The sequence below is a fragment of the Cyanistes caeruleus genome, chromosome 8, assembly GCF_971803275.1.
Source record: "Cyanistes caeruleus chromosome 8, bCyaCae1.hap1.1, whole genome shotgun sequence".
Lineage (NCBI taxonomy): Eukaryota > Metazoa > Chordata > Aves > Passeriformes > Paridae > Cyanistes > Cyanistes caeruleus.
The window spans coordinates 26,980,747-27,003,599 of NC_141708.1; the positions used below are offsets into that span (position 1 = coordinate 26,980,747).

Genomic DNA, 22,853 nt, shown 5'->3' on the forward strand with positions numbered 1-22,853 from the left:
AACCTGAACGTGTTATTCAGATACCACAAATTATAACAGCTGTTACACAAAAATCTCAACTGCTGCTCAGTAAGGGAGTTCCTTTAAATAATGAATGTCTTTCATGTCTTCATGGCAGCATTCTATGTTATGCCTACCACAAGGAAAGGGATCCCTTGCCTTGATTCATTCTTAGCATCCTTCGCAACCACTACCAAAAAACCGTCATGCTAAATTATTAACCTGCAAAACTGTGCCTGCTGCACCCACAGGGCAGCACCATTACAAAGGTACAGAGAACAGGTTCTTGCACCTGGAGGAGCAGTAGATGTTCTGAGCCAGGAGGATGGCAGAGAAATACTGGCCCACCACTTGGGAGGGATTGCACCCATGAAGAATGACTTCAACATCTTCAGCACAAAGTCACTTCTCTGCAAGCAAGGATCTCACTGCAGGTCAAGTTATAAGCCTGCTGCTTGTTTTGTCTCATGCTTGCTTCAGTTCCTTCCTGATGATGGTCTTAATACGTAAACAAATATAATGCTTAGGTCACATCCAGTTGCTTGTGAGAAAAGCACATTTCTGTGTGAAACATGGCACATGAAATATTCACACACTGACATGTGTTACAGCAGGATGCACACAAATCTGAAATAAAAGCAGCAGGAAGGAACAGAAGGAAGTTGCTAATTTTTTTCAGCCTTCAGTCCAGACCTTGTGATTTCATCTCCCTGGAGAAGTGACTGCTACAGCAAGAACAGGTTTTCCCTTAGAATTAGTAAACTCTCTCCCTGCCTGGCCCCATACACTGCTGTTACTGCTCTTAGGCAGCAGTGTCTACCAGGTCAGGAAGGGCACTTCTGTGTTTATCTATGTTCTTCCATTAAGCATAAAATTGGGGCATCAGGAGAGGGGTGCAAATCCAGCCAGTGATAAGGAGATGCAAATTCATAGACTTTAATAACAAGGCTTTCCAAAATCCTGGAGAGATTTTATCCTGTATTTTTAGCTGGTATTGGAATGAATCCATAAAAGCTTTACATTTAATGCTCTGCAGGACATAGTGAACTTTGGGCTGCTTTTCTGATCATTCACACTGCAAAATGATCTAGCAGTCCTGTGTTCCCACTTGTTTTGTCAGTGGAGCATCATTCTCCTTCACTTTATTCTTTAAAATGCTAGAGCACATCACCCTGCAAGGCAGTGAAAGAAGAAACACAGTTAATGAAAGCGACAAAACTAAAAGCAGCGCCACCAGCAAGGCAAAACCAGTAAGAAAACTATATGCAGCCTCCACAGCCTTCTTAAAAAAAAATACTATTAGAATGTTGTGACAGAGGTAGATCTTGACAGCAGCTCTTGGCTAGCGGCTTTTCTTTTAATGCTAATTAAAAATACAAAATGAACAAAACAAAACAAAAAAAGCAACCTAGGCCTGACACCAAGAGATGACAACCCAAACAGAAATTCTTAAAAATGCTCTATTATCCTGAGCTCCCTGAAGGACAACTTCATGAAAATCTTCCATTTGGATGGGAACAGACTATGATTCACAGAGCTACTTTGCAAAGGTCTCACAAGCATGGATGTTTGTAGGCTCTTTTTTACTGTATATTTGCTCTGAGTCCCTCAACACCCACAATTTGTTCTACATACCACAAATACTCTGCTGCTAAAACCAAGGTATTTCAGCCTTTAAACTGTAGAAAAAACTTCCATGTGCAGCACTGGACCAGGCAGGTCTGTGACATTTTCTGGCAGTGCAGTGAGAGTCTGTTAGAGCACTCAGGATTTTCTTTCCTTTCTTTTCTCTTCCTTTCCTTTAAGCTAACATCCTTTTCCTGTGCCTGAGGGAGAAGGCAGCTGATAAAAGCCAAGTTCCTGTTCACAGATAAGTTTAGAAGGCAGGCAAGCTCAGAAGTTCCCTTAATAAGCTATATTCCTACCACCTTTTTCCCCCCCTGTCAGAGACGTCTGAGCCCCACACAGGAACCAGGCTCACATTGTTCAATAGCCACCGACGTTTCCACAGTAGCTGGGAGGGCCGAAAGCTCTTTCCGCTCTTTGTTGCAATTTTTTTTTTTATTTTTTCCTTCCTTCTTCCAACTTTCCAGTTAAAGAATATTGCTGGGGCATTTCTGAAGTAATTCAGGCTGAGCTTCAGAGAAAAGAACAAGAGACAGGTGTAACTGGGGGGGAAGAAGCGCAGGATGCTCGTGAAGCTTTTGCTGGTCTGCAGTACGGTAGGACTGGCAAAGCTGGTGGAACATGCAGACCATCATGGATATCGTGATGGTTCCGTGCACAGCCTAAAGCCACGAGCTCATGAGACCTCTGCACACCCCCAGAGAGCTCTGCCACGCCAAGAAGGTTACTGGGAGGCAGAAGGGCTCAGGGAGGATACTCAAGATTACCCTTCAAGTGTGATCTCCTCACATCAGGAAGAGAGAGGGGATTTTGAAGCTGAGAGCCCACAGCCCCGAAATGGGTAAGTACCCCAACATGTCTGTCTTACACACAACAAGAGTGCAATCCTCTCTGATACTTTTATATTCTGTTGATACAGGGCTGTTTTCATTAGAAGTTTCTCATTAAAATACACTAGATTCTAGGGGCCAATCTATATCCAAACAAGAGTGGTTTAAATGCTTTAACTACACAAGCAGAAAGCTGAATTGCCTGTGGAGGATGAAACCACAGATGGGACCAGCTCTTTGCTTAATCTGAAACAGCAGAATGGGGTTAGAGGTGTGCATACACCTGGCAGAGGAGAAGCCTCCCAGTTCTGCTATAAACAAAAACACTACCTCTGGCAAAGCAGAACTAGAAGTTGTTAATGTACTTAATGTTTCTTATCATCAACCAATGCTGATTATTTCTGTTGTGCATGGCAAACTTTGCTCATTAGCAAAATATGCCTGCCTGCAGACTTGGGCCTTGGAAATGGAGAGGGAAAGGAGATGTTAGCAAAATAAAAATAGTGAGGAGTAAATATAACAAAGTAAGAAATAATGAATAAGCATTAAGATTTCTACAAATTTCACGCCCCCAACCCCTTCCAAAGGTTTTCATGCCAGCAAAATGCTTTTCATGGTAATCTGTAGCAGAAGAGCAGCCATTGTGAGAGCAAAAGGCATGTACTTCAATAGAAATATTCCCAAAGCCTATGATTTGTGTAAGTTTTACAGGGCACGTAAGTAGGTCTCTAAATGTTTAAAATAGATGAAAACCAAGCAGGACAGTGGATGAATCTTTTATAGCCTTGATGGATGGGTACAGCAGAGCCCTGCTCAGGAGAGCTGAAACAGCAGCACACTGAGGGCTATTCACAGCTCAGTGCTTTAGTATGCCCTGGTATTTTTCCTTTTAAATGCTCTTGAGGAAAGGAAAAAAAGTGAGATGGAAAGAGACTGTAAAACCTTGCTCATGTCATGCTTCCCTTTCATGCAAACTGAAGTATGCAATCTTGTTTCATCTGCATGTAAAATTAAGGTCTCTCTTCTGCATGTAACACAGTGAGTGTATGAAAACCTTGCTGTCTTTTATTCTACACCTTCCCACAAATATGTACCTCCCCCTAATAGCCCTGAGGCACTTCCTAAAACCTGCAAGGCTTCCTGATGGGCACTGTTCGATTAACCAAGTCCTGGTTAATGCAGATCAGACACTGTCAAAGGAAGGAAACAAGGCCCAAGGGGTACCTTGGGCTTCCAAATTGCACTGCAAGGTGGTAATCATTTTCCTGCTAGTTGAAATGCTGAAAACATTCTGAAAACTCCCAGTACTATGAAAATTCAGTGCTGTAAAAAGGTCAGCATTACAGGTCAGTAAGATGCTGTAATATACTGTCCTAATCAGGATTTCTTCCTTGGCTCTGTAGCTCTGTTCAGTACCAGCTTGTCTAATTCAGCTCAATACCAGCTATGACTCATCCTAATTTCCTCCCAAGGAGAGAAATACTTCCTTTTTATGGAGATAGTTGCATAATGAGTCAAATCATAACATTCTTCCCAATTATAAAGCTATGTGGATGACTACAGGCAATCCAAATCAAGCCTGGCAGTAGATTTAAGGTATTCATTGTTTTATAGAGCTGTCACACTTAGACCACACACAAGGCCAGGCAGCTGCTAGGTCCTAGGAAAGAAATTCAAGACTTTGAAAGAATTATATCTAAAAGTAAAGGCAGTGAGGGAGAATAAGAAGGGACAATACAATTTCTCTTGTAACCACACTCCAAATTCTAACATGGTTGAAGCAACACACTTTCAGAGCATGAAGTCCTTGCATGCCTGTCAGCTGCTGTGGATGCAGTGCCCTGCTATGCACAGAGAAGATATTGTCATGAATCTGGCATTTCCTCCCTACAAGTGTGACACATTCCCTGGAAAAAAAAAACACATCGAGAAACAGGGTTTATATCTCTCAAGAGGAGAACAAGAAGAAAAGGATCAGGAATTAAATAGGAATTGAGAGATAAAGGGAGAGAAAGACGTACCTTAAAAAGGTGTGACAGACATGCCAAAAAAGCCCAGGGTGTTGGAGAAGAGTTTTCTACCAAAATGATGTCTTACATCTAGTTTGCTTTTGAAATAAGAAAATACCTTTTTTTGCAGAACTAGGAAACAAACAAAGTTTTGGTTTGACTCTCATTATTCAAAAAAAATAAAAGCAAGGTGTGTTTTGTTCAACCACTTCTTATTTTCTCTTTGTATTAGGAATAGTGGTAGTTAGAAAATAATCTTATATTTTAAAAAAATGTAGAGTATCATTTTTCATATTGCAGTTATTTGAATAATTGAGACCATCATGACTAAGTAGTGAAAGGTATTAGTCAGAATCCTCTGTTTTCTGTTTTAACATGTGAGGTGAAATGACTAATTAGATCCCAGTCAATTGCTTGCATATGTTATTTTGCTAATTCCTCCAAGAATAATAAATTTTTTCATGTAAGAGTTTTAAAATATATATCAGTAAGAAGTCACTGGCCTTTAAAGGAAGAACTAGGTAACAGTTTAGTATATCACCTGTTGCTTGTATCTAAACAAATATGAGAAGCTCTGCACGTTCAAGTGGACAAGTGTCTGTATGTGTACAAAATCAAAACTATCAAAAGAAGCCAACTTTCCAAAGGAAATCAACTTTTATACTGCTTTTTTTTTTTTTTCCCAGCAGCTGTATCTCATATGAGCTGAATGGTTTCATTTCAGTTATTTTATTCTACTGCTGAGGTAAATGGATTCACACGTACCCAAAACTTTCAGCAGAATTAAAAAGGGAAGTTAAGAGACCTGTACATCAGGAACAGTCAGGCTCACAACTCAGATTTCATGCACTTAGTGCTGTATTTCATTAAAGAAACCAAAACAAATGAAGCATGTAAAAGGCACATGCAGCTCTGACAGCAAAGCCCAAAGCTGCCTGTTCCCTCAGTTAGCCTGACCTGTCTGTCAAGTAACACTGTAAACCAGATCACTTAAGCATTCCAGGCTAAAAATAATCTTAGGAAAAAGCAGAGGTTATTTTTAACCTTCCCCCTCAGGAACCACACTGATGGAGCCAGTCCCCAGGTGGATGGCTCACCCTGTAAGGGAGAAATGGACGGTGGTGCTGGAATGGGAAGGAGCACAGCAACTACAGTTGGCTTCCCCATCTATCCAAAGTCTCACAGAACTTCTGTTTCCAGAAGTGTAATCATTGCCAAGTGGCCCCTGTTCTGCTTTTGCCCTGCAGCTTGGTAGGGGGTTCATTTTAACTTCTTTCTTTTTAATCCATGAACAGTGTCATCTTGGAATATAGCTACAAGAAATGGAAAAGCAAAATGAAAATGTCCTCAAACTCTACCACCTGATCTGTTAAATAGGAAAGGCAGAAAGCTTCAGCTTAAGTAAATCCTTAATTTCATTAATATTCTTTGAGTTTTGGTCACACAATTCTGTGAAGTCACTATTGATTAGAGGAAGGTTTCCTGATGTCAGCCAGGTGTGTTGTTATCTCTGAAACACCTCTTCCTCTCATTCCACTTCAAGGAGCCACAAAGAATCAGGCCTGTTCTCATGACTACCCAGTGAGTCAAAACATGTAACTATCGTCCCAAGGGTACACAAGCAGAGAAAAACCAAATCACTTATTCTAAGGAAAGTCAGTGTTCAGTCTTAATAGCTTATTATTTTTTGTGTGCTTTTACAGGAAGAATCCATTAATTTAATTAAGATCAGTTTCACACTGACTCATCCATTTCTTTGAAACAGGGCAGGGGCTTTTGTAGGAAGCTTATGGGATACTGAAATTTCCCACCAAAGGGGCACAGAACATATTTAAAATAAAAGAGTTTGGATGAAGTGCAGCTAAAAGTGATCTTCAGCACCCTGCAAAGCAGTGGAACAGCCACTGAGTGCTCAGTAATAGATTTTGCAGTGCCAAGTGCATCAACAGAAGCAATGGCTCCCTATCAAAGTGTTGCACTTGGCTCCTTTAGGACGTGATGAAATTCTCCAATAATCTCCAATAGCCGCTGTCGTTGAGCAGCTCAGCTGCAGGTGGAACAGATCCACACTAGCCTGCTTGATGCAAATCACACAGCTCCATTCCACACAGTGCAGGAGTTATTGAGCCCTCTGTGCCCATGGGAATGATTTGTTTCATAGCTCATTATTGCAAGCTGCAGCAATTAATTTCTTCGGCAGATAGCACAAGAGCTCCTGTTTCAGCACAGCCAGAGAATCACTGTCAGCACTGTCACCACCTGGACCCAACCCCTTCCTGCTCCTGCAGGTCAGGGCCCCTTGAACAGGAGATCAGCGAGCAGCCCTGAACAAATCTCCCCTCGTGCCCCAAGCATGGTCAGTCCAAACCTTGTTGCACACTGCCTGCACCCTGAGCACGTGCCAGTGGGAAGCCTGGCTTCCCAAGGAGTTTTGACTCCCTGGCATCAGCACAGGTGTGCCAAAGGGTGGCCACTGGCTGCAATTCCTGCTTCCAGATGAGGTCTGACAAAGGAGTGATCAAGGTTGTACTAGGGATGAACTTAAGTCTGCAGGAATCAAAGGAAAAAATCCAAGTGTAAGCTGCCCTTTCAATGGGCTGTAAAGCTTCTATTGCAGGGGGGATAAGAGAAATGAGGAAATAGCTGTGGATGCTCTTGAAGAGGACAAAACTCTTGCATTTACGTCTCTGAAACAGTTCGTACAACAGCTGAATTTGGCTCAAAACCAGCTCCCAGTCAAGCCTGCTGTTCCTTGAACTCTTGCTCCCAAGTTCAGGCCTGCACTTGCTCAGAAAGTCTTTGCTGCACTACAGTTTTAGGATGTCCTGCAGGATGGGACTATCCCAATTGGTAACAGTCTAACTGTTGAAATACACACTGCATTCAGCCTGGGCTTCTCAGGGTTCTGGAAGATTTCCAGCACTGCATGGAAACCAACATGTTTGAAACTACCACTGCCACTCTTTTCAGTAGTTTGTTGAGGTGAACTGCAGGCCAATCTGCTTTCATTCCAGTGAAAACGAGCATGTTTCACGGGATGAGACACAGGAAGATCCCAGACCCTACTTGTGAAGGAGTTCTACTCGCTTTGGGAGTTTTCTTGAGGCAAAGATAGAGAAATATGAGCGTTTATGCTGTCTGGTTCTAATACAGGGCTGCTGGCTGCCTGGGAAGAGCTGGAGAGTTCACTGACAGACCACCAGGCATCACTTGTCTGTTAATTAAAAACCCAGTGGCACACCATGCTGCTTTGGAGAGCCAGTGCCTTCCCCAACAGCTGAACACTTTTTGTATTCCATAAATTATAAAAAGATACGTCTGTCTCAATACTGACATGCACAGTCTTAGTTTAGATTAATTTAGATATAGAACTTTATTTCTGTTTTACTGAGGCTGCTTTTTCTTGTCAGTGAGAAATTTGCACAGAGGGAAAAACCAACCACAGCTAAAGCCTCGTTCTTATATTCCTCTTCAAATGCTATAAATCAGAAGTCATTCTGTACAAGTCAGTGGAAAATCACTTGTTTAAACTGAAATAACACTCTTCTACTATGTTCCTACAGCACTCTAAGCACGCATTACTGCTTATCTGGTGCCTTTTGGGCTGCATAGGAAAATGTTATGGTCTTGAAAAGTTTTGCACACTGTGAGTTGTAGACAGGCATGGCTAGGCAGGAGTTTTCAAAATAATTATAGACACTGGCTTCCTTGAGAATAGAAATCTGAGGAAAATGATGGTGAAGGACAACTCAGTTGGACCAGTTCAGCCAAAGGAATAACAAAACTTATGAAAAACATCCCAACATCCTGAATTCCTGAAGCTTTTGTTCAGGCAAAAATTCCACTGACCTAGGAAACATCTAAAATTATGCACTGCAGTGGCAATCAAGAGAGCATGTAGCAAAGAGAACTAAAGTATGTCAGTCCCTCGCTGAGCTGGGGAGCATTACTCATGCTCACTCACTCAGACGCTGTAATTGTCTGTATGAAGGAAAGACACTACCCCACATTCATCTGAGCAGAGTCAATTACTGCAGAGCAGCCATCTAACCTTTTCTCCTGGTTCTGTGGGTTTTATTTTGTTTCCTATGCTATAAGGTGGCCCAGTCAAATCCTAGAATCAGAGAAAGAAATGCCTCCATTTTGCTATGTTTCAGTAAAAGCAGAACTAGATCCAATGTAAGAAAAAAATCATTTTAGTATCAGTTTCTGAACACCTGAAAGCTTCAAATAAAAAGAGCTTGAGCTAACCTACATTTGCTGAATCTTATTTAAATACAGAATGCTTTGTCATCAGATATATTTAACCTCAGACACAAGAATACAGTCATTTCAGAATTAGGCAGAAGTGAATAGATACATGTGAAGGCTCTATTTAAAAAGATTAATTCATAATTTGAATGAAATCCAGGGGAAAGAAAAAAAAAAAACAACACTACAGTCTAGCAAAGAAAATTACTAAAACGGTTTTTTGGCTGGTTTAAACTACCTGGTTAAAAAAAAAAAGGGATTAATTTCTTTGGAGTGTGAACCAGGAAAAGCCACTGAACAAATGGAATGTCTGCAGCCCTGAATTTCCGAGGGTCCCCTTAAGTGTTGCTCTAACTTTCAGCATTTTGATAAACATTACTATTCACCAGATTACAGGGAAGGCTTTTCTGCTCTCCTCACATGAGCAGCTTCTCTCTGTCCCTCTCTCTCCCTGGCAGCAGAAGCTTGCACCGAAAGGAAACTCCATTAAAGAGAATAAAAGCAGAGGGTGTTAAGTTGGTAACATATTCAGTGAATGAAGCGACATAGTTACAAAGAGGGAAAAAACTGCAGCAGCAGAACACAAAGCTGCTGTGTTCCAGAAACCAGCTCAAGAAAGTGCTATTTGTGAAGGAGCAGCTCTTTGAAATTTCACAGGCTGATTCAGAGCCTTTGGTGCCAGAGAAGTCCTGCTTGCCTCACTGAACTTTAGATCAAGCCCTTCTCAGTCTTTTACATGGTTGCACTTAACATTAAAGAATGACATATTTTCCCTCAAGGTTAATCCCGTTAAGGAGTATTTTTAGTTACAGATAGCAAAGTTTCCCTAAAGGAAGCATTTGACAAGTTGTAAAAAAATACTGCAATAGAAGTTTCATCTTTGGGCACATGCATCTATTTGGCAGCTCATTTTAGGCCTTATCTACTTATTTGAGGAAAGAATAAACTTTGATAAGTTTTATGGAACTCAAAACCTCTGAAAGTTTTTGTGATTAAAACAAAAACATTACCTATTACAAACAAAAATATTACATAGCCCTTCAGCTCCAAAAAGAAACCTTTAAGATCAAGTGAGAGATAACCAATGAATATATAGTAAAGAAAACTGGACATAAAGAACTGTGACCAGCCTTAAAGGAAGTTTTGATTGAGAGTCCATCATATTCCTCTTTTTTTTTTTTTTTTCCCCCTCATGCTATTCATTCTGCAGAGTACTAGTAATTTAGTAATTGTCCAAAACATCAAGTTGGGATCAACCACTGATTAAATTTCTCACACAACATAACACCCTTTGACAAGTTGGAAGCCCACCAGGTACCTCCAACACATTCACATGTTTTGAAAAGGAATCCTTGTGTTTCCCGTTCCATGTGTGTGCACATCCACCTGTGCAATACAGAAGCACTCACAGCCTCACAGTGCCTCATTCTTGCTCACACAGGTTGATGCATGTGCAATACTTGGCTTTGCTCTGCGTGGCTGACACAACTCCAAGGACTTCTTAGGAAGGACTTGCATATGGTGGGAAAAAAAAAAATCAGCCTAGATGATGATTCACTGGGTGTGGATTGTTTTCATTAGGAAAGAACAAAACCCTGCAGCCAAAGAATCCTGTTTTAAAAGGAGGTTTCCACGCTGAATGCAGACTCCTGCCTGGATCTGGCAGGCATCCCGCTGGCAGGGGCAGGGATCTTGCACCTAGCAACGATACCAGCCAGCTCCAGCAACAGTGCCTGGACACTTCATTTCCCCAGGAAAAAAGTAGAGAGGATTTGAGGGGGAAAAGCCTCTCCCAGCCATGCTTTGCCAAGCACATGAGAGAGGACAGCCCAAAACAAAGCACAAACCAGGTCTTTGTTTTAGAGTTATTGAACTGACACCAAATACCAGAAAAGTGCCACAGGCTTATAAAGACCTCAGATGTCACCAGAGCATGTATGCTGGTCTGCTGGATTTTACTGGTGGTTTTACACTCTGACACAAGCAGAGTGTTTGACTCTGGAAGAGTAATGCTTCAATAAAAATGTGATGATTTGTCTTCTAGTTCAGTCCTGTAAGAACCAAGACTCCCATTGATTACAGCCCCAAAATTTCCCCCAGTCACTTGCAAAGGCCTCAAAGCTACAACTCAAACAAGTTGTTTTGGCTGGAAATCACTACAAAGGCAACAATCTCCTCTCCTGTCCTGCTTTCCCAGCACTGAATGCTTTGCCAGGTTCCTGCCCTTGCTTCTAGCAGATGAAGAGTTTTGCTTGCATGAGAGCTTGCTGAAATCTCCATCACATTTTCCTTGAGAAACAGGGGAGCAAAATAGGCTACGGCCCAGCAAGGCTGGTGAACTGTTCCTAGCTAGCCCAGGCTGTCTGCCCTTCCATGCTGATGTTTCCAGCTTCCTCCCCTTCTCCTGGCTGCTGCACTGCCAGCTTCTGCTTTTGTGCAGGACTCGGTTCCCCATTGTTTTGCCAACTCCCTGAGAGGGGCAAACTTTTTCCATATATGCTGATAGTCAGAGATTTGGTTCCTGTATTCCCATTTAAAAATATACTGCCTAAAGTTCAGCTGTTTCCATTATAGTTATTGCTTGTCACTTCCTACCCCTTCTGGTCTTGGATTAAACCATCAAACAGCAGCCAAGTCTTGACTTTAAAGGAAGAGGTTCACCTACACTCTGGGATTAATAGCTGCCTATGTAATTCTGACTTGGAAAATTAATCAGACAATTAAAACTACTAAAAGTTACTTGTCCTTGCTAGAAACATAAAACTAAAACAACCCTTTTCCCCCCGTTATTATTTTCTTGCAGGTGATGGGAGAAATTATTTTGAAGCTAGCCTATTTAATAAAATCCAATCACTTACTATATTACCTTGAAGAAGCAATACTTAGGAAGATATTATTAATGGAGTTAAAGTCAGATTATGTTTGCAGAAGCAGTCTGCCTCAACCTGATGAGTCAGTCAATAGGCATCTGAAATGGCAATATGCCTAGGAAGGCAATTTGACATTTAAAGTGACATTAACCCGCAGGTTATCATGGGTTGGAAATTTCTTCTGCAAAATGAAAGGACTGGAAATGGAACTAATGCATCAAAGTTTAGACAATCAGCCCGTTTGTTACAAACTCAGATAAACATCTCAAATGAAAACAAATGAATTGGGAGTGGAGGGAGAAGGTAGAAAGCATTTTCCACTTTCCTCATCATACAGCTGGGAAAAAATACAAATGCAAAAATAAAGTCCCTTCTGCATTTTGCTTTTTCTTGGCACTGTTACAGCCAGAGACTTAGAGACCTATTTAAAACTCTTTTCCCACGTTTTTATTCCCTAGGAACTGGTGTTCCTTCACGCAGTCCCGGCTGGTCACATACATAGAAGCCTGCATGAAGGAGAAGTACATTGTCAACTCCCAACAGCCCTGCCCAAACGGAGCCCCAGACTGCCAGAAGATCATGTAAGTGTCCTAAGTAAAACCAGTGAAGAGAACAAATTTTCTCTGAAGTATCTAAAGGATGTTTTCAACAGTTCTGAAGCCTCATCATTATTTCTAGGGGAGTTTTAAACAAATTTCTATCTTCCTTGGTATCTGTGACATTTTGGAATAATGTGTTTAATAATAAAACTCTCTCTACACCCCATCAGAATACTACAGAAGTTCAGGATCAATCCAAACCTGATTGAAAAGGACTCTATTACAATAAATCTAATGCCCAGACCCTTCTTCCCCAGGTACAGGACAGCTCTGAAGCCAGTCTACCAAGTGAAACAGAAGGCTTTGAAGTCTTTGCAGTGGAAATGCTGCCCTGGATTTACTGGCAAGGACTGTGAACAACGTGGTAAGCAAAGCTGGAGAACAAGTATAGGAATGAATGACTAAATGCCAGGCACAATGGCAAGAAATGAATTTTCCTAATTTTTCTCTTTTTTTTTAGAACTGATGGCTTGTTTTTTTCTATGCCTTTTTTTTGCTATGTCCCAAATCACCAGTACTTTGAGACAAGAGCAGTTATAATTAGCTGCAATCAATAGTTAAATATCATTAGCTACTTACTCTTCTGTTAATAGCACCTTTGTAATCTTTGCACATAGAGAAAGGTATTAATTTTCTGGGAAGCCTATCAGAGGTCCATCTTAGACAAGTCCATCTAAGAATGCCTAATTCCAGGTAGAAACTGGTGACATCAGAAAGCAATGCAAGTGTGTGAAATGTCCCTATGGTCAGCACAGGATGAAATCACCTGGCTTGGGAATCACAAGGTGTCCAGGTTCAGAGGAGAGGGCAGCCTTCACTCTGCATTGCTCCCCATTTCTGCTTACCCTGGCTGCAAAGCACTGGCTCCTCGGGCCGGGAGCAGCTCCACAGCACAGGCAGGAACAATGCTCAGACTGGAACCTCCATGGAAGCTCCAGGAGCAGCCTTTAGAGTGAACTTCTGGAATCCACTGCACTGCTGAAGAAAGCAGTGGGGGCAGCAGGTTGAGGGACTGGATTTTGCCCCTGTACTCCATCCTCCTAAAACTCCACTTGGAGTCTTGCATCCAGCTCTGGGGTCCTCACCTCAAGGACATGGACCTGTTGGAGTGAGTCCAGAAGCACCTCTGCTATGGAGGCTGGCTGAGAGAGCTGGGACTGCTCAGCCTGGGGAAGAAAAGGCTCAGAGGGGACCTTAGAGCACCCTTCAGGGCCTAATAAGGCTGCAAGAGAGATGGAGAAGGACTTTTCACAAGAGGATGTAGTGGTAAGACCAGGGGAAATAGCTTCAAACTGAAATAGGGCAGGTTTAGATTAGGTATTAGGAAGAAACACTTTACTGTGAGGGTGGTGAGGCACTGGAACAGGTCTCCCAGAGAAGCTGTGGGTGCCCCATTTTTGGAAGTATTCAAGGCCAAGTTGGATGGGTCTCTGAGCAGCCTGGTGTAGTGGGAGGTTCCCTGCCATGGTGAGGGGGTGGGAAATAGATGGTTTTTAAGGCCTCTTCCAACCCAAACACAAACTTACGATTCTAAGATCTAAGATCTGTGCAGCTGCTAATAAAGAGAGAGGGGAGACAGTGTGGTTTAAAAACTGAATGGTGGTTTAAAAATGGCATTGGCAGAATTTAACAAGTAATACTCAAAAGCAGAATTTAAACATTTAAGAACTTAAATGGAATTAAAATGGATAAAAGGTAATTCCCTCTAGCAATTTAGGCAACCACAACAAAAAAGGCAAACATATGTCTGAACTCACCTACAGACTCCACAGATAAAAATCTCTTTAGGTTTAGCTTTTCTTCACAGATAGCTTTCATTTGTGTGTTGATCTCTAGATGGTGAACTTCACTCATCATGTTGGAAAGATGTTACCAAACGCAGTGCAACTATTTTGGTCTCTCTGTTGTTAACACTCATTGACCAAAGCCAGCACCTCCTTCATTATCTCCTCATTTGTACAGCATCATTCATTGATGCTGCCACCAGAATGTTCAGGTAACTGTGGAACAAGGAAGAGGAATTCACAGATCTCTAGATGGGATCCCCAGAAAAGAAAAAAAGCCCCAATTACTTGGAATAGACTAATTTCTTATGAGCAATAATTTGGCATGAAATAAAAATGTCCATGCTATACTGCATAGCACTGCCATGTATGCAATGCTGTTTACTAGTGCAAGGAAAGTGAGTTCTGCATAGAAAGTGTTCTTTCCCCAGGAAGCCTGTCTCCACACCAGTTACACAACATGAAATTCCTGTGTGGCCTTGCTAAAATGTAGTCATTTCTGCATCTAAAACATTTTCACAGCTGTATCATATCTTGATTGCAGATCCTAATTTTATTCTGCTGCGAGGGACTGAAACTGAAGGACGAGAAGAAGAGTTCTCAAACCACAGTATGTGCTTGAAGTTATTTTGCTTGTCATCCTTTTACCTCTCAGTCACTGATCAGGGGAATAAAAAAGCAAAAAAGCAAAAAAAAATTGAAGCTGTAATTTTAAAGTGACAAGCTATGGACAATCTGGGAAAGCATTCTCTGGGAAAGCTTTGAAACAATACATTTATTGACAAAAATGAGGGCTTTTGCTATAAAACTCTGTGAATGCTCACAACAAAGCATCCCAAAGTTTCAAAGCTGTCTGGTCATCAGTGAATGCCAGCTGGTGCAGAGCCTTACCTCTTTCAGTGGCATGGATGTTAACCCCTTGCTATGCAAAGTGGGTTCACAGGACAGTACACCATGTTCACAAACCTACCAGAAAAACAATCCACTGCAAATGCTACTTCAGAACAGCCCCAGAGTAGCTCTGAGATTACAATTACAAGGTACCATAGATTTGTATCTCAGGAACTCCACCCTGCCAGTGTAGGTAACAAGAGGGGCCTTCCCTTTACCACCTGGGAAAGGGTGTTGCTTGCAGTGCTATTAAGTGCCTTTCAGCAATTAGCTTCTGGGAGGTATTGCACACTTGGAAATCTACAGCTCAAATTCAAAAGTATTTATTTAGAAAAACATCAGTTAAAGGGCCCCACCATAAGCTCTAACACTTAACACTGTGCTCCTGATTCCTCAGTAGAACGTCTCAATTGCTCTTCCATCCCCTCCTTTTATCCTAAATTGTAAAGCCTTGCCATCCTTTCAGTCAATGGTTTGAAAAGAGTTAGTATTCCAAAACATTTTTAAGGCATGGGGAGATTTCTAATTAAGAGCATTTTACTACCACCACAGTGGTTGTAGCTGAAGTTCTCTGCAAATATTTGAATATATTAAGTTTCCGTCACTGTTGAAAAAAATCCTTGCAGATAAACTGCAATTTAAGGTGCAAGAAATCAACAGACTCCCTAAATGTCAGTGCAAAATTTTCAGAGTGAAAACCAGACAGGTGTTCTCAGAGGTCTTGCATGAATACCTGTCACCTGGTCGCTGCACCCTGTTGCATGACTTTGTTTTTCTAATCTCGTGACTAGTGTCAACATCAGTGGATTCAAGAGAAATGTTCGAAGTCATTCAAAATCATGAGGCTTTACTGGATGATCTTCAAAGTGATATTCATCAAGCAGCCAGCACCTTAGGTGACTTACAGAGACTATTTGAAAACAACGGTACAAGCATGGTGTTAGAAGTGAACCAGAGCAATTCAGGTGAGAGGACTGATGCAGAATTATCAGCCCATGACAGGCCCTGTGAAACCACACAGATGAGAAAGAAAACGTGAGAACAAATGTACCCTGATATTCCTTGGTCTGCTGGTTGCTTATAAAGAAAATAAAAATGGGTGTAATCCCAATGTAAATGAATGAACCAAAGAGTAACTCAAAATGGGAAATGAGAGGAAAGGCAGAGTTCTGAACATGCCTTAATCACAGAATAAAGAGGTTGCTTGTATTTAGAATTTGTTAACCTTACTATTCTGCTTCTATGGCTTCTTCTCTTCTGTGGGGATGCAGAGTTTACATCTGTTCTTTTCCCATATTCATGCTATATGCTCTGATGTGTGAAATAGCACACTGGAGTTACATGAAGAAATGAAACATTTGACCTATCTCTGGAACACTCTTCCTGCCATATACAGGAGTGGGAAAACAAGAGCTGCTGAATTTAACCCACTATAGTGAGCCACTGGCTTGCAGAAACATTTTCTAAGGATACAGACTATGGTACTCAGTGAACTTCAGGGAACTCAGGTTTGAACTTTAAAGTTAGAAACTGAGTGTTAGTATAATTTCCATATAATCCAGATACTTCACAGATTTTTCAAATTATTTACTCCTGACCTGGAATATTCAGCTGCTAGGATACTGTATAACCTTGTGGAGTTGAAAGCATGAGAAAAAGAACATTATGACACAGTCAGAAAAGGAAGAGCCCACCAACTAAGAACTGTTGGGAAAATGGACAGTTATGGCCACTGGAAAAAATACTTGTCCAGTGCTTTACAGTAACCTTGATTTAACACTAAACTATTTTTGCAATTGTTTAAATTTATCATTTGAGGTCAGATTCTGGGAAGTAAGATGGCAGCTACTATAGAAAAATGTACACTTGAGTTATCCTGGCTAGACTATATTCCAAAAGCAGAATTTTATTTTTTTTTTTTTTTTCAGCTGTATTAACAGATCATCAAGAAAGGCTTCTGCAGCAAGTTTTGTTTCCTCATGTGGAGAATTTTCTTAGGAGACATTTTAACCCAATGTGGGCAAGCTTCAACAGAAGCTTACAGAACCTCTCCAACATAGTAAGAAACCTGTCCCATGATGTGGAAGCCAACAGGAAAAGCATAGAAAGGTTCCAAGAGAGCACTGTGCCCAAGAAGGAATTCCAGGAGCTGGGAACGAAATTTGAATCCAAAGTCCAAGAAAACATCATGAAAGTTGATCAGGCAAAAAGAGATATAGAGTACCAAGTGCACATGCAGCAGGCTAATATTCATTATAATCTCAGCATGATCAAGGCAGATACTGACACGAAACTCAAGAAGCTTCATAAGATACAGCATTCCCATTTCTCAGCTTTGAACAACAGCATAGCAAACATGAAACAAGAGCAAAATCTTCTTGAAAATAAATTGGAGGCTTTGAAAAAAAATTTAACAGAACTCTCTTCTCATCATGGTCCCAAAGACGAAAGCAGCCAATTAACCATCAAACAAATGAATGACATTCTGTCAGGGCATGCAAAGCAGCTTAAAGAACTTTACATGGAGTCAGATGTGGCCTTTCAGAATATTGCAGTTTTAGAGAGGTGGTTTAAGGAGTTAAAGAAAAACATCTCCAAGTATAGGCCAGAAGATATTACAATAACTTTGGCTGAGAAATCAGTTATTATGGAAGAAAACAATGCAGCAATGGAAAGGCAGATATCAGACCTCAACTACACTCTCTCAAACCTTCAGGAAAACTATTCAGATCTGCTGCGGTACATGGAGGAATGCAATTGCCAGAGATTATCTTCTGACACTGATGTACTGAAGGAAGATCTCAGGAATAGCACTTATTCCCTTGAAGATATCCAGCCAAAGGATATGAAGCACTTGGAGTTAGTTTTCAGAGATTTCTTCAAGAGTGAAATTGAAGAGCTCTCCTCAGCTATTCCATCCATCCATCTATCTCTTAACCTCCGTCAAGAAGAGAACAGACAGCTTCAGTCACAGGTTACTGCTTTTTCAGAAGACATAGGCTTGCTGAAGAAGAAAGATGAAGAAATTCATCGACACATCAAGTATCTCAACAGTTCTTTTAGCTCTCTTTTGAAAGATGCAATGCGGCACGAAGAAGCACTGGAGGCTTTACTGAGACACGAATTTCTGGATGTCTTTTTTGAAGATGACTTTAGTAGCCTAATACCATCAGTATTTCAGCTTCAAGAATCTCTCAGATACTTCTCAGATAAACTGCAAGAACAAAATGTGACTTTAGAATCTCTTGCAAGGAGATTTCATCCCTTGCAGAGACGTCACCAGAATAATCATGATGCTCACATGCCTCCTAAGCACCCCAAGGAAGAAACACAAACCTCCTCTACTCTACATGAAGTCAGCAGTCAACGCAGCATCATAGAACACATGGAACCTAACTATGAGGCTGCCAAAGATGATTCCTTGGACAGCTCAGCTTATAATGATATCATGACTCTGAAGAATGATATCAAACATCTGAGCTTGGCAATCAAGAGGCATGAATCCAGAGGTGACGTTACTCTCTGCAGCAACCACACAATGGCAAATGCAATTGAGCCACTCAACGCTTCTGTAGAAACTCTCTCTGCAGATTTAGAAACCGTCAAACGGAATCTGGAGGAACATCTGCTGACTTTTAAAAAGCTATTTGGAACTAATGAAGAATTAGTTGACTCAAATATAAGTCTGGATGTTACAAAGATTCAGTCAATGCTGAACAAAAAAGGGAGAAGGCAACAGAAAGGTCAAGACAAGCAAAGAGACAAGAAGAGGCCTGAAAAGCACAGAGGAAATACACAAATGATAAGTGGAAGAAATACAGGACAGACAGAACTTGTGGAAAAAGGTGTGTTCTTTTCTTTTACTTGCTCATGTGCAGGTCTAACGTCTTTCTGGGCCCTGCTGCATGTTCCACACACAGAGCATATTAGTATTAGTTATGACAACTGTCAGGTATTTTGTGGGATGCTGGAGGGAGAAATTCTGACATTACTTACATCCTCCCCCTCCACCAAAAAAAGCAGTTTGAGTGAGAACCAAGTCAATATTGTGCTGTGTTTTGCTCAAGGCCAATAAAATTACACCTGTTATAGCTGCTAGGAAATTGGCTTTGAACTAATTCAACTTCGGGTGTTTAGAAGACAAATGTTTGCAGATGTTCATGCTAATGCACTAGCAGTTTTCTCTTTGGAAATTGATGTGGAATGCTTCTTTTTCCCTGTTACTTTGTTACTTGAATCTGGAAGGAGGGTACTCAAAGAACCAAATCCTTCCCAAGGCACACAGATGCATTAAATGAACTATAATTTGCATTAAATGCTATAATTTGCACAAGTGGAACAGGCAGGACTGACCAGAGAGCATATACTCTCCCTCTTACAACTAAGCTTCCGAGAAAAATTTTCAGCTTATACTTCACTGGGACTGGCCAGTTCCCTTTCCCTGTAAACATGTGACCATAAGCATCTGGTAATTACAACCATCACAGCTTTAATGTTGGCTTTTATGATTGCAGCTCTTGCTATGGAAAAATAACATAGAGCAAAAATCAGCCCCTTTAGGCCATTGTGCTGCAAAACTGTACTTAAGACTGAAAAAGTAGAAAACATATTCTTAACTAATTTATTTTTAGGACAGTTAAAAAATTGCTATTTTTTCCCCCTGGGTGGTCCTACTGTTATACTTTTCCAGGAGTTCCAGGGAATCTTTTGATCTGCTTCAGTACACATACCATTTCCAGTGTCAAGCTTTGCAAAGCAGCATACAAAAATCAGGCCTGATAGGGATTCACCTTATCTCCCGTCCTGATGATCCTGGAGAGAGAAGAGTGCTCACTCACTGCTAAAATCCTGTTCTCTTTCTTTTTCAGACTCATTGGTGGCATTCCATGTAGGATTCTCAGAAAGAAAGGATAAAGAAAAAACCGTGAGGTTTAATGAAACATACCTCAATTATGGAAACAGCTATTTTTCTGAACACGGCCACTTTAAAGCACCACACAAAGGTGTCTACCTGTTTGTCATCTCTGTGGAGTTCAGCTCAGGACCAGCACTGGGACAACTCTCCTTCAGCCGTGGGTACAAAAGAACTCTCTCAAGCAGTCAGAGGAAAAGCCCACATGGAAACACCATGACCACTTTTGCTATGGCAGAAATGGAGAAGGGGGAGACAGTGTGCTTTGAATTGCTGCACGGCTCTGTAGTGAAACGAAGTCCACCTGGGACAACTATGGGTGGATTCCTAATATCTAAAACTTGAATAACGACATTTATGTTTTATTAATCTCTTTCCATAGATGAAATGGATGCATTCACTATTGCTTCATCTGTGATGTATTCAATGCTACTGCATGTGTTTAAACATAGCACTACCCTAGGTTTGTCTTCATGCTTCTTTTCTGGAAGTGTTTGGCTTTTGATTAGTTGCTTATGAGCAGCAATGGGATTTTCCTTCAAGTGAAAAGCTAACAGTTTGGACTCCAGATGTACCAACACACACATTCCAAAATCCTTCCAATGTGAGAATTGCACATAAATGTTTTGTGGGACTTTCTTCACTTTTAACACAAATTTCTCCTTTCCCTTGGCAAAAGAATATCCTCCCATGGCAAATACCCCCATCAGTGGCAAGGAAAAGATTTTAGCTAGGACTACACACTCTCATGTCGATGGTACCTTAAAACCCAGAAGCCAGGGAAATTTTACCTTTTAGTTCTCTGTGGACCACAGACTATCTTGGAAACTTCTGCAACTCACTCCAATGTTTCAGTCTGTGCACAACAGGAACACTAGAGGAGATCCATCAAACCCAGTAAAATTCACTCTATTGCCAGTACCTGCAAGCAAGGATCTTGTAAATAGCCCACTCTGTTTCTGGGCCTGTGATGTATTTCAGCTACACTGCAAAAATTTAAAGCATTGTTAAGATGAATTACATTTACATTTGGACACTAGGAAAATGTCAACGATATTTTAGAAATATTGGTGAAAATGCAATTTATTTTTACAGTTAATCCTGGAGATTATCATGAATTCAGCCCAGAGTTCAGCCTTTAGTGAGTATTTTAAAACCAAACAAACAAAACTAAAACCAAAAGGCAAGCTCATTGGTCTGGTGTCACTGCTGAATAGAAATCTGTAATTAGAGTAAACAAAGACTACAACTTGTGAAATGTAGAGGGTTTTTTTTTTAAATTTCCAAAACTTCAAGGTGACCACGCCTGGTCATGTCTTAAACTCTTCTTCTGTCAAATAAAACTTCCTAAAGACTTTCACTTTAAAGAAGGTCAATTATTGTGGTATTTTTGTCTATCCTAATACCTTACAAAGCAATATGAAAACAATTAAATTTGCCAAAATGAAACGCACTTTGAAATTTCCAGTACTTTTGATGACAATATAAATTCTTATTATGTAAATTGCACCCTTTTAAGGTAGAATTTTTTAACAAATCTATTCTGCTGTTAAGAATTTTCTCCCCACCTACCTGTATTCTAAGCAATGCTAAACTATCATTACTTGTTAAACACCCCAAACACATCGGTACCAACACACAATGCACTTAAAGCAACACTTTGACAAGCAGATAATACATATCTTTTGAAATAAAGCTACAAAGCAATTTCAGCTACTGACTTGCTGAGAAGATTGTTTTCTCTATCCTGAAAAATCAAAGAAAACTAGCAACAAAAATTGCTCCTTATATCCTGCTGGCCAATGCTGATTTCCACAGGAGATGCCCAGGTGTCCCTGTTTTTCTAGCACAGAGCCACTGCTCACACTGCTCTGCTACAGGCAGCACCAAGTGCCTGCAAAATCAGTGTCCCTTTCTGTCCCACTTTTGCTCAAAATATCTGAGGGAAGAAAAAGAAGAATAAAATTGAAGAGGTAAAATGAAGAAAACCATCAAATTGTAAGATTAGGTTCTTTCAGTAGAAAGCTACCATCCTGGGTGTCTCGGATGGGTTTTTACCAGTGTTCCTCCAATTCCTGACTTTTGCGGTGGCAGTGTTCAGTAGAGCCAGGCCAAGTGTGCTGCCTAGGCCAGGGTGGTTCAAGGAACACCTCATCTTCAGCACACACCAATTCTGCACCTACCAGCCAAGTTCCACAAATAAATACCGCCGGGGAATACATATCTCGCATATGGGGGATATGATACGCATATATATTTCAAAACACTTTATTTTTAAAGTTTTGACAGAAAGCTTCAACTGGAATGAAAACCACTTGGAAATGGACACAGGACGTAGCATTGCAGTTCATCCAGCCAGGACTTCTACAGGTTTGGTGTCCTTCCTTGTGCTTACCAGAGTTTACTTTTGTTGAAGAATATGCCAGATGAGTTCAGAGAACACTGACTCTGGAGTGAACAAAATGCTAATTTAAAGATGTTTTTATATTTTAAAGACATCTTCAAATATGTGCTTAAGTTAGCCACCTGCACATACAAAGAAGACACGCTTGACTGGAAGACTAATTTTTAGACTATGAGGCAAAAAATTAATGAAAGACAATGGGTTAAATCAGTCTGCGGGCTGCATTAAGCCAGGAAGACCGACTTCATTCTCAAGCAATGAGAGAACGATGATTAGTCTATGTGATTTTGTTTGTTCAAAGCAATAAACCACCTTTTCATAAGCCTCCATCTATGCACTCCTGCATTTTTTTGGTGGGATGGTTGTTTTGGCCTTTTTATTAGATTAACACAGCCACCTCACTGTGACCTGTATTTTTACTCAAACTAGAGGAACAAATTTAATGAAGATAATTTAAAATTTAAAACGTAGCTATTGGTTGGCTCAGTGGATTCTGGAGAATTTCCAAACATGAAAATCATCCTGAAGCTGACCATAGGCACTGAGAAGAGTTGTCTGTAAGAGCTTCAGTTTCCCTCACAGCAGACTGACTACACTAATGTGCCTCATGGCCAGGCAGCAATAGACAGAGAAATGTGTGCTCACTCCAGGACACAGATGTAATGTCAATCTGACTC

General features: G+C 40.8%; 1 protein-coding gene across 3 annotated transcripts; it reads left to right on the top strand.

The window, feature by feature from the left end:
- Positions 1–1,820: 1,820 nt before the first annotated feature.
- Positions 1,821–21,489, top strand: MMRN2 (multimerin 2). 3 transcript variants are annotated; one of them, XM_023930282.2, is made up of 7 exons: positions 1,821–2,467; positions 12,045–12,167; positions 12,443–12,549; positions 14,514–14,579; positions 15,652–15,825; positions 16,789–18,705; positions 19,729–21,489. In XM_023930282.2, exons 1-7 carry the CDS (start codon positions 2,190–2,192, stop codon positions 20,115–20,117), a joined length of 3,054 nt encoding a protein of 1,017 aa, XP_023786050.2. In that variant the 5' UTR covers positions 1,821–2,189; the 3' UTR covers positions 20,118–21,489. The 3 variants fall into 3 exon arrangements, with proteins under 3 accessions (XP_023786050.2, XP_023786052.2, XP_023786051.2); XM_023930283.2 differs by lacking the exon at positions 15,652–15,825 and having other exon boundaries at positions 1,867–2,467; XM_023930284.2 differs by lacking the exons at positions 14,514–14,579; positions 15,652–15,825 and having other exon boundaries at positions 1,863–2,467.
- Positions 21,490–22,853: the final 1,364 nt, after the last annotated feature.